This window comes from Protopterus annectens, chromosome 6.part1 (assembly GCF_019279795.1).
Source record: "Protopterus annectens isolate FY-2018-M chromosome 6.part1, PAN1.0, whole genome shotgun sequence".
NCBI lineage: Eukaryota > Metazoa > Chordata > Ceratodontiformes > Protopteridae > Protopterus > Protopterus annectens.
The window spans coordinates 124,722,673-124,735,265 of NC_056738.1; the positions used below are offsets into that span (position 1 = coordinate 124,722,673).

At 41.0% G+C, this 12,593-nt stretch overlaps 1 protein-coding gene across 2 annotated transcripts in view; it reads left to right on the forward strand.

Moving 5' to 3' along the window:
* The window catches only part of MAP3K20 (mitogen-activated protein kinase kinase kinase 20), a 1,351,048-nt gene that overhangs the window by 650,363 nt on the left and 688,092 nt on the right, over positions 1–12,593 (forward strand). For both annotated transcript variants that reach the window (XM_044075552.1, XM_044075553.1), the window contains exon 8: positions 7,280–7,354. In XM_044075552.1, coding sequence (XP_043931487.1) covers positions 7,280–7,354 — 75 coding nt within the window. The remainder of the gene's footprint in view (positions 1–7,279; positions 7,355–12,593) is intronic.

A 12,593-nucleotide genomic window follows, 5' to 3' on the forward strand; every position in this document is an offset into this window, starting at 1 on the left:
GATTCTGATGATTTATTATCCATCCATGTGCCATTTGACTGACGTGTGTAGTATTGGCAGCATGTGTTTGAGTGTGCAGTACGTGTGTGATGTGTGTAGTACAGATTTATACATGCTTACAAATGCGTACACTGGCTTACATGACATTACACAGGCTTCAACATGCTTACACTAGCTTACTCGTTCTTCAACGCGCACACACGGGCTGACACGCGCACACACATGCTTACTCGGGCTTACAGGCACGCACAGGCGCGAACACACTGTCAGCAGGTTTGCATGAAACTTCAGTGATATCGATGGTGTACACCATCAGTTTCCTGACTGTACCTAGGATAAATCATAACACGCCTCTTCCACTGATGAGTAACTGACAGCAAACATGTGACACATTGCTCCGATAGGATTACAGTGTTTTATACATACACACCCATGATGTCACCTATCTTCTACACTGATAGTCCCCTTAACCTACTCTTCCACTGTAGTGGCTTGGCCCATATGGCATGACAAATTGTGATTCACTATCCTCAGCCTCAATTGCATCGGATTGCCTACTAATACTTGGTTACATCTCTGACAGAGCGCTTCCACACATAGCAACCAGTACTCAGTAGCCATCTTGTCTTCAGCTTGCCATTCACCTGCATGGCGAACTAACTGTTAATGATAATTACAATGTCTATGTGTATTTTAAATATTTCTCTTGTTTTAAAAGCGCAGCGCGTTTTCGCGCCGCTGCGCTACACTTACACACCGGAGATCGGAGAGGTTTATTAATTTACAATGGAAAAATATGACACTGGCCTTATATTTGGCCATTGGCATGCTTCTTCAACTGAATTCATCCTTTATTTGCAGCTGACATTGCTCCGTTTAGCTACTTGCAGAACATAAGCTTTTGACTTATACATGTTTTGTCATTTGTCATTCCGTCTTTCTTCACATCCGAGTACATTTCTGCACATAACTCTACTCTTGCACGGACAGCTTACTGTTACATGTATCGCAGATTTACATCATTTGCATAGCTTTCACCTACAAATGGGGTAATTTGCATATCCTAACATTGTCCGTGCAACGTTTGGTTTAGGGGCTATCTTACACGCCCCTACAGGATATTGCTGAATAGCTCGGCAGGAATCTTGCTTTGTTTTACACTTCCTCTACTCGTACACGATGGCCAAGGCTCCATGACCCCTGGCCTAAGCTTTGCTGTGTGCTAATATGTCTATTTGTGGAGTATGCATGGCTGTAGGTATGGTTTGACCTGCTACGTCTGACATTTCTACAAAGCAGCTCCCACCTTCATCATTTGTAATGGTGACAGCCCTATAGGTACTATATATACAGCTGTGACATTTGACATGTCAACACATACCTAAGGTCAATACTGAACTGACTACTTCAGCGTTTTTCATACCTCCTGAGTTTTCTTGCAGTAGTATAGTCGATAATACTGTTTCCTATCACATGTATCTGTCTCTGATACAAGATGTATCATTGTATTACACCACTACACACAAGAAGAAATCACAGGCCAGATGCCATTACATTCCTTTTGCAGGACACACCCACCAAGAGTGTTGTGTTCCTCACAAAAGCCAACAGGTGCTAATCAAAACATATTATGCTATCATCTACCTTATGTGTTCACCGGTATTTGCAATGTCCATCAGTGGCAGAACTCACATGCGAGTGTGGGAGACTGGACACTGTATCGGGGACACTGCATAACACCCTGAGGGACACTATTAACCTTCCACATTGACTGTCACAGGGCATATGTATTCATTCACATTTCTCGAGGTACATGCTTTTGACTTATACATGTTTTGTCATTTGTCTCCCCGTCTTTCTACACACCTGTCCACCTGATATCACTAGTTCTGTACATTTATTTAGGAAAGGGTTACCTTCATATCTCTCAACTGTACACATGTTGGGTAAATGTCCCGAACTTAGACTTATAATGTTGTTCTTTCTTTGTTATTATTGTGCCTTTCTGGTAGATTAGTGGCAGGTCATTATGGACTATGAGGTTAGATAATAATGACAGACATTAGTAGTTTATAACTAATAACCCTCAAAACATTCATACTAATGAATTATCCATTATTCTATCAACGTTCTAACTTTGTCAGAGGAATATTTAACATAGTCCCTATTTGTACTTATTTAAATATGCCTTTGTCCAGATGTCTTATTCTGACAGGTTGAAGAGGTATGGTTACCATCTTATTCGTATGCATGTATGTCCATGATAATCACTTACATGACACTGATATTAGTCCCTTCGTCTTCCCCCAATGGTTTACACAATATCCAGTAGATGGGTTCTTCATATTTGGAAGGTATAGGCATGTGCTATACCCACATAGGAATATTAATCACTCCCATGGGGAGGACCTAATAAATCTGTGCCAACCAACACCTGTGAACCTAGGCCCATTCTTGCATACCCATGATTCCCATATCTGACACCCCTCCACAGTAGTCATAAGACATATTTAATGTGAGCGATAATAAAGTATGAAGATACTTCTAAGCACTATCCACTCTCCGCGTATCGGGACATATGTCATACATTCTGTCAACCCATGTGTTATTATCCTTGCACAAGCTACTGTTGCATGTACAGCTATATTGTAGCTGCAGATGTGACTTCCTTTGCGTCGATAGTTACCGGCCATTGCTTGTAGGCAACACTTTTTGGAGTCCTGCAAAGGACACCTATATCCATGTTTAAATAGTAGAACTTGCAGATTTGGCACACTGGTACTTTCCGGGCAATGGTTTGGAAAGCAGCAGTGTATTTACCTTTCTTGCATGTCTGTATGTCTAACCATAATAGCTATGATGTAGCCTATTTATGTACATGTGGTATATCTACAAGGACAAATGTTTCTGTGTTTGTTATGTATATATCGATTAATGTAATTTTGTGTGTGTGTGTGTGTGTGTGTGTGTGTGTGTGTGTGTGTGTGTGTGTATATATATATATATATATATATATATATATATATATATATATATATATATATATGTCTGTACAATCTTTCTTTCATATATTTATTTAGTTTAAGTCTGTGGATATATATCTATACACAAATATATATATCCATATATAGATATGTAAATAAACGTGTAGAAAACAGCATTCATTTGCTATGCTGTGAGCAGATTACACATGCACAGGCGCACTTGCATATCCTTATTGTGGGTTACATATGTTTACTAGGTCTTTGTGCTTTACATGGGCTTTCTTAATTGTGACGGTACCAGTACAATATCTGTAATCCAGTTAACGGACATATGCAAAACACACATTCACCTTTACATATTTAAATGTCTTTACAGCACACACGCATTCATTAACTCATATGTGCTGAAGTCGTTGTTGACCCGGGACTGCATTCACATTGGCTGGATGCTGTAACCACTATACCATTGGTGTTCTGACTCATTTATCTGCATACCCATAGTACATAGCTACATTAACATATGCCTCACCGCTTCACTTACAACACAGGCATCCATTCTCCTGCTGGGAAAAACGTGGTACTACATATTACACATTCCCTATTCCCTACTGCTCTGGACCCAAGCTGCATATTTAATCACTCCAAGGATATGCAGAACTCCAAGGCTTATAGTCCTGGCACATACAAGTCTTTGTTTGTCAGGGTGTTCCTGTGGTGATCTGGGTTTAGGCTTGTCCGCCTGGTGAACGGAACTGCCCTGACCGAGTTCAAATGTCAGACGAAGCACATGGACAGCATTTGTCCATTTTATAGAGGTTTACCTGTGTTTACAGACACAGGTCTTTCGGCACCTGTCAGCAGCTTTTTATGTTGGCAATACATAATCCACGGTGAGGGGTGTTCCCATTCACATTTGACTATTTCCTGTATGCATTCATACGAGGATTATTATTTTGGACATGAATTAACTACAGGTATGCAGTGGTACAGTAAACAAATGTGAAGGTTTGTTGCTGTAAATATGTACGGACCTCTGTAATACACTGTTGTTTTCTGGCAAATTAGTAGCTGGTCATTAAAGACTGAAGTCAGAACATGACAGACACTTGTGTTTCAGACTTCATACTCTTCAGGAAATTAATGCCAATGTACAAACTGTTATTATATCAACTTTCTCCGTTTCTTTACAAATTGTCCATACTTTTGGGCCTTTGTCCCACTTTTATTCATGGCTTTGTCCAGATATCTTGCTCTCAGAGGTTGACAGGTATACATTTATTCACGGCGTTGTCCAGATATCTTGCTCTCAGAGGTTGACAGGTATGGTCGGTCACACCTACACACACATTAAGTGTCCCTCACACAGTAGATCAGGGTTATCCTGTTTACGTCAGTGCCTTCCTCACCCTTGTACCATTTGCCACTATGCGAATGTGTGCAATATATTTCTGCTTATTCGTGTCAGGACACGTGCGTCATGGGCAAGTGTTTTATCCTGGGTAGTAGGTTATGCATGACCACTTAGGGCTGGACAGTATCATACACCTCTAATGCACATTCCAACTTCTATCCAGATATCTACAGGACTGGACTTCGTGTCTTCCGTTCTAATTTTTACACAGGTTACGTATCCCATGAGGGATATCCAAAAAATGTACTGATCCACAAGAGGTATACCGAACATCGTTTTGGAGTTACGAAAATGTGCTGAGGTCGTGTGCAGTCCTGCAACTGCCTAGGGTGACACTACCTACTACATATGTGTAGTGGTCACTATGTGTAGCTGTGGCTGCACCACACCAGTAGGCCAAGTACGGCTGTATTTGGTGGATGTTCAGGTACGGGAGCGGGATGTGTGATGTGGAGGGGATGCTGGGTAGTCCATTATGCATCCAGGTGTGTTGCATTTGTTATGGCCAGTTCCATCCAGGTGTGTTGCATTTGTTATGGCCAGTTTCGTCAGGACCAATCTGTGGGTATGTGCCGGTGATATATCTATACATTTGTATCGCACATTTCAATATTCATCTGTTTGTGGGATTGTGTTCTACAGTATGGCCTGTCTGGTTGTATTGCAGCTGTTTATACATGTGTTTGTGTTTCTTTCAGTTTCACCCGCTGCTCCGTCATACACCTCCGGTTCACCTATTCTGCATACGACATAGTATCGCCTTGGAGGATTATACCATTACCCATCCGCCCCACACACACAGATTCCTCACTCCTCATACATCTGTGCTTTGGTTGTTGGCCCATGACACAGCCAGAGTAACACATTGAATACCCTACATGTGTCTGGTACCTGTATGGTTGTGTGGACTACCCTGCCATGTTTGCTTTCCACATGCTGTATTTTACGCACATAGGTACACGCCCATACTTCTCTTTCATTACATGTTTTATATACCCGGGTACTACCCGTTCGACTGTGACACATCCTGACAAGTTCGGCTTGTACCGCTGACTTCCGGATTTTGGCGTCCTGTTGTACTCATTGGTAGGATGCCACCTTTTCCTATGTCCAGGATGGGATATATTCCGTACACATATCTGACTGTCGTGGACAACACCTCCCCACAGTCGACGGTAGGGTTGCCACCTTTTCAATTGGCCAAAGTGGGACATTTTTGGTACACACATCACATTTTACAGGCCGACACATACCCACGGTCAGTACACAGGATAGAACTTAGACTTCTTGCCTATATCAAAGCTTATTGTTGTAGCAGTTCAGTTGTTTATTCTGTTTCTTATAACATTTATGTAATTTAGATACAGAAAACCTGTTTAATGCAACTATTACATAACGTATAGGGAATAATTTTGTCCTATAATCTCAGGGCATTTGCCATTGTTACAGGTTTTTGTCGGGACACAACTGCCCAAGGAGGGACTGTCACTCGCAAAGTGGGACAGGTGGTAATCCTAGTCAATGGTACGGATAATACTGTTCCTTTCAGCCTACATGTGTCCTTATTGTTGTGGCTGTTTGCATGCTCCTTCTGTTTCGTTTACATGCTTATTCTATTTCCTATCACATTTGGTATGTGAAATACGGACATACCTTTTGTATGTGACTATTACATGCCTTGTGGGATATAATTCGGACATACAGTCGCTAGATATCTACATTTCTCATGTATTTTGTTATGGACACATCTGCCCAGCTGTGTACCCTCCCTCACATTATGGGTCAGCTGGTGACCCTCACCATTGGGCTGGACGTACCTACTGGCAGATCGCTAGCATATGATGCGTTTCACTTCCACTTGGTATGGCTATCTACACTGCGTTGGACTATAGCCACACGGTCTTCCATGTCATTTGTTCGCAGGATAGGGACCCATTATTCCCTACTGTGCATTTCTGTTTGCTTCGACACTTTGTGTTCGCAGGTACTTTCTTGCATGCTTTTCATATGTTTCAGTATGCAGGAACACTGATGTGGTTACTATCTTGCAACCTGTTATATGCAAGCATTTTCGGTTGCACATCGACCGCTGCCATTTCCATACCTCCGTGCTGCACTTCGACACGCCCTATGCACTTGCGCTCCTTTCCTGTGCACGTGGCTGTGTCGGCAGCACGCCTTCATTACTATGCATTTGGTGCTACTGTGCCATCCTCACGCCGCACGGTCGGCACAAGCCTAACGCCGGCCTTGCGCTGAGCTTCATGAATCCCGGGGAGTGCAGGTTAGGTTTTTTTATCTGTGTATCTCCTTGTATTTTTTTATGGACAGGAGTTTTAACTGAAATGTTCTCTCTTTCTGTACATTGTATACATGTGTGTGTGTGTATATGTATATATATATATATATATATATATATATATATATATATATATATATATATATATATATACGTATATATATAATATATGAGAGAGAGAGGTATATTAGGTCTCCGTAAAGGATAGTATGTGGAATTGAACTGGGCTGCAGAAAAATAAGAACACTGTTTATTTTAGAAAAACAAATACTTCTAAAAGTTTTGGGATTGATTAATCAGTCTTACTTTTCAGGGCCAACCTGAGTAAGGATTCCTCAATTAAGTGAGGTATATTTATATTGAATTCCTTATAGAAACATTCCCTTGAATGGAAAATCTGTCAAATGTTTGTACAGCTACATTGTGCCATTTAGTCTTTGTGCCAAGTTCAGAGAATCTTACCTTATATTAAGACATTTGTTCCCTTGACATCATCATGCTTAATGTTTACATTTAGCTTATTTGAATTGTAAAGCTTCAAAGGTGAAGAACATAAAAGAAAACATTTGTTTTGTTTCTTTTTAGAGGTTAACAATTCCCAGCAGTTGTCCTACAAGTTTTGCAGAATTAATGCGACAGTGTTGGGAAATAGACCCTAAGGTATGTTTTTTTATTTCTGTGTACTTAGATTATATACCGAACTGAGTATTTTTTCTCTTAGCAAACATTCATGAATTGTATTTACTATTTTTCTTGCTATTTACTGTGCAAGACTTTGCAGATACTGGAAGTTAAGGTTCACATTCTTTTTCTAACCATTACACTGGAAATTTGGCAGTACACTTCAAGTAGACTAACAGTATACCCCCTTAAAACTGTAAGTTATCAAATGAGCCAGTTAATAATATATTTGATCAAATGAGCTATTTAGCAATATATGTATACACAATTAAAATTACTCCATAACAAGGCTTTGGCTCGCTTGTGTTTGACCTTCAGAACCACAGTCACAAAGAAGTGAAATCACTAAACTGTGAGCACCATTTGTAATTATAATTCTGTAGAAAAACACATTTTTTTACAGGGGGAAGCAAGCCCCTTTGTAATCCCCCCTCCACCTCTACTGCTTACATACATGAACTTCAAGGTTACACCATCTCAGGGAGAAATCCTCTGGGCACCACAACCTCAGTCTTTTTTTTTTGGGGGGGGGGGGGTTGGGACGTCAGTCCTTACTAGTGATTACTCATACAGGAATTGATCTTTAGTGCCTCAAAAACAAGCATAAGTAATAGTTAAAACCCTGATCCCTGTTAGCACTATAACATGATCAGTATTTTTACAACTGTAGAAAACATGTTGATTTATTGGCTTTAATCTTTTGAGCAAAATTTTAGCCACCAAAGTTTATATTCCCTGTAGCTAATTTTATAGGTAAGCACTAGACTAGCAACCTTTTCAGGTCATTTTAAGCCTAGCTAATTTCCATTATAAGTTCAGAATCAAATCCTGTATAAGCAGTGTCATAAACAACATGTTCTGTGTGCGCAGCATTTATACATCTACAGAGCTTATTTACTGTTGTGCTGTGTATTTCATTATAAAATGTATCCACTTGTGCTATGTGACTTACAGAATCCTTTAGTTTAATCAGTGTTGTATTACACATGCTTTCATTCATTCATTCTACATGTTTTCATTCATTCTTTCTGCATTGTTTTCTGTACTGGAAAATACGTCTCTCGACCTCTTTGACTATATTATGCAGTATGACTTTAAAGTGTATGCACCTCATGCTAATGACTCAGAATTTTCATGTCTGGGCAACTTAAAAGCTACTTGATGCAAGCATGTTATTATATTCCTAAGTACTTTACTTGTATGATGATCATTGTATGTTATCTGTATATTACTGTAACAGTCTCTTGTTTTATGTATATTCTGCAAAAGTTAATTCAAAAAGCATAATTCGCTGTACTGCTGGTGATCTGAATTATTAAGGTTTTCTGCTTGCATTCTAAATATTGCACATTTTTGTGTGGAACTTTTCTCTTAGGCCCTCAACTGAAAATGGGCAGTACCCAGCTGGTCATCACATTTGTTAATATTTAAATAAGCAAATAAAACTGCAGCCACCATTATGATACACTGAGTTGATGGTGTATACTTTTACTTTTATGATGTTTTTACATTTTCTGATACGAAAGATGCTTTAGAGGGCAGTACAGAGGTGCATCATTTGGCATTCTTTTCTCATGGCACTTGGTTCTTCAGTGCTGTTCTTAGCTGGAGTGCCTGCTGTGTGGGGAATGCATGTTTCTCTCTACATCATTATTGATGTTTGCCAGCTGCTATGGTTTCATCCCGTAATAACATAAATGTTTTCTAGATGAGTTAGCGCTTTTTCCTGTTGCCTCTAGGTTTGCATGTGGTATGTGGGTGAATATGTGCGACTTGCAATGAATCACTGCCCCATCTAGGATTAGTTTCTCTGCCTTATGCCCATTAAGTTCTGGAGTAAAGTATATGTTGATTTATTGAAACACAGAAGCATCAACACTTAAGTGATGATTAATGCCATCATTTCAAAACTCAACATACCAAACAAATTACAAAAAAAAGACTACAAAGGGAAACAGTGTTTTTTTGTGAGTAGATCACCAAAATCCCCACCATACATTTAGATGTAATTTGTTTGAATAGTGGTAGTGTTGTAATTTGTATGTATAGTGGTAATGTTGTAATTTGACTGAATAGCAGTAGTGTTACAGAATGTTTTTTTCTAAGTTCAGGTGCAGGACTAAGGTTATGGGCAGGGGCATAGCTAAGGTTAGTGTTATCAGGTATTAATAAAGTGATGGCAGGGGGGGGGGTTCATCCCTCCTTACACCAAATTAGGAATACTTACCCTCACCCTACCCCTAACCCTAACCTTGCATCATACCTTAGAAAAAGAAACTTTCTGTAACACTACCGATATAGAAGACTGGCGCAGACACACACTACATGCAATAACATATATGTACCACACTAAATCTATTCCCTTACATTGTCCTTAATGTAACCCTAACCCACAAACAGTCACACAAAGACTCCCACCTCCTAATGATGATGCTTTCAGCATTAGTATCCAAAACCCACACTCACCTCCCCCACATGTATCTTACACATTCAGTAAATGGAATGCTGTGTTAGATTTTACAGATGTTCTTTGTGTTTCACTGTTGCAGTCATCACTTGTGAGTTATCCCTGCTGGGTAGCCCTCGGTCGGCCCGAATACCAGAGTCAGTCTTTTCTCTTGTGTCGTCTGCTTTCACCTGTGGACTGACATCAGGTTGTCAGTGGTATAAGGGAGAGCAGCCAGCGCCATTACATCAGTCTTTCTTGCCATGGAACCCAAAGCAAAAACAGTTTGCGTGTGTGCCGGTTGGTCGTTGCCAGAGTGGAAGTTGAATTTGAAAACGACTAAAGCTAAGTACCCCATTGCAGACCTTTTTCTTGCACTAACCGATGTCCAAAAAAGTCAATAATTGTCCCCGCTGTGGAAAACAAATACCACACCGTGACTTCCATACCTTGTGCATTACTTGTCTAGGCCCAGACCACGACATCCTCTGTTGTCGGTTCTTTGCACTTTTCAATTCAAACACTATTCGCCTACAGCTGAATTTGTACCCTGGCATTTCTGAAGTAGTTCCTCACATTACAAAATGGCATCTGTCAGTCAGTAGTCTGTGGATATTGAAAAAGCCTGGTACTGATCCAGGCGAAAGCGCTTGATCTCATATGTTTTTTGTCTTTTATTTTGAATAAATTTGACAGTGAGCTACAGTTGAACTGGTTCGCCTTTCTCCTTTGCTCTGGATTTTGATATTCATTGGTTTGGAGTTTTTTTTTTTTGGAGTCTGTGGATATTCCCAAAAAAAACGAAAAGATAAAGAAAGGGACAGACCACACAAACTTAAGCCTTCAGATGACCTGTCCCAGAAGCATGTCTTCAGTTCTCAGGAATTCAGTGAGGCGCATTCGCAGCCCCTGATGCCCAGGTCGTTTCCTTCGCAGGCCTCTACAGAGACCCTGTTGGAGTCTGGTATACTGCTGGGGAATACTTCATCATCCGATCCCTCAGTTGTCTCCACTTCAGTTGGGTCTGGAACCACTACGCAGGCACTGGTTTCCAAGGAGGTTCTTCGCACAACCGATTCAAGGCAAAAAACGATGTCTTGACCTCCGACTACCGCATCCCAACGGCAAATGGATTTACTAATGTCTAAAAGCAAGACCACCCCAAAGAAAACAGTCTCTAGTCGCCATCTTACTCCTCCTCCACCGCCTCAGACACAGTTACTGAAAATGGCGGAGGACCTCATCACTTTCATCAGGGGGTAGCCATACCACTCCTTATAAAAGAAAAAGGGATACTTCCCCTGAAGTTCACACAGAACCAGATTCTGAAATTTCAGACTACCTTGATTCAGATGAGAAACCACAACCTCTCACCTCCTTTGAGGATTCTGATGCAGAGGAATCCATTTTTTCTGCCCCCCCTCCCCCGAGGATCTTTCATTTAGGAAACTTTGCACACTGTCAGAGAACATTTCCACTGGGAAGCCCAAGATTATTCTCAGTCTAGATTATTCTCAGTCTAAGAAAAGACTAAGAGAGTTTTTAGATCTTTCTCAGCACAGACCCTTGGTCATCCCGCCTATTCTGGACATAGTGGATGATGTTTTCAATGAATCTATCCTCACCCCTGATGCCCTACCCCTTGCTCCTAGAAAACCTGACAGGTACTGCAGGGTGCCTGATTCACATAAGTACTTGTTTAAAAAACATGCAGCAGACCCAGAGGTCATCACACACAGGGGCCCAAAGGGGCCAAGGCTAGCTCATCTAAAAACCCAGTTCTCTCTGACATGGACTCAAGAGCTCTGGACAGATAGGGTAAGAGAGTGTACACCTCCACAACCTTAGCTATTAGAGCTCTTAACTGCCAGTTCCATATGCTAAAATATCAACAGCACACCCTGGAACTTATGAAACAAAAAATTTCATCTTTACCTTACACTAATACTTCCAAAGAGTTAGCATGTCTTCTGCACTCTACATCTCAAGTAGCTAAACACTCCCTGCACTGTGGATTCGATGCCCTAGAAGCCTCAAGTAGGGCCGCTGTGGCAGGTTCAGTCTTTAGGAGGCATGCACGGCTAAAAGAACAGCCACTGCCTGATCGTGTAAAATCAAAACTACTTGATGCCCCCCTGGATAAAGATCACTTGTTTGGATCAAAAGCAGAGAAGGTCATCAAAAAGATGGAGGATAACAGTAACAGTCTTCCTCCAAGTTCAACCTCCCAGATTCAGCAGAAACTTTCCCTCTAAATGCTGGTCTTTCCCAGCACCCAATAGACAGGTTCAAGGGAGGCCTCACAGGAACAGACCAGTTAGACCACAAAGCCAAGGCCAGCAAAGAACTAAGCAGTGGCCCACCACCACTCCCGCAGCAGGGAGTTCTAAGTCCACTCACTACTCTAAGAATGTGCAATGACTCCCAATCCCCCTCCCATCAGAGGTTAGGAGGAAGGCTATCCCTTTACAAACAAAATTGGCAGTCTGTTATTAAAAATGATTTTTCAAGGCTACAAATTTACCTTCCAACCTTAATAGATTACCAAAATCTACCTCCAAATCAGTGGGCAGAAGCATTAAAGCAAGTGCACATACTCCATGCTCAAGGGGCAGTGGAGCCTGTGCCACAGGAGCAAGCAGGAAAACGTTTTTACTCCAGACTGTTCCTAGTGCCAAGAAAAGAAGGCACTTGGCAACCCTTCCTCGACCTGTCCACTCTAAACACCTTCCTACAGGTCCCAAAATTCAAAATGCTAAGTCTTCAAAAACT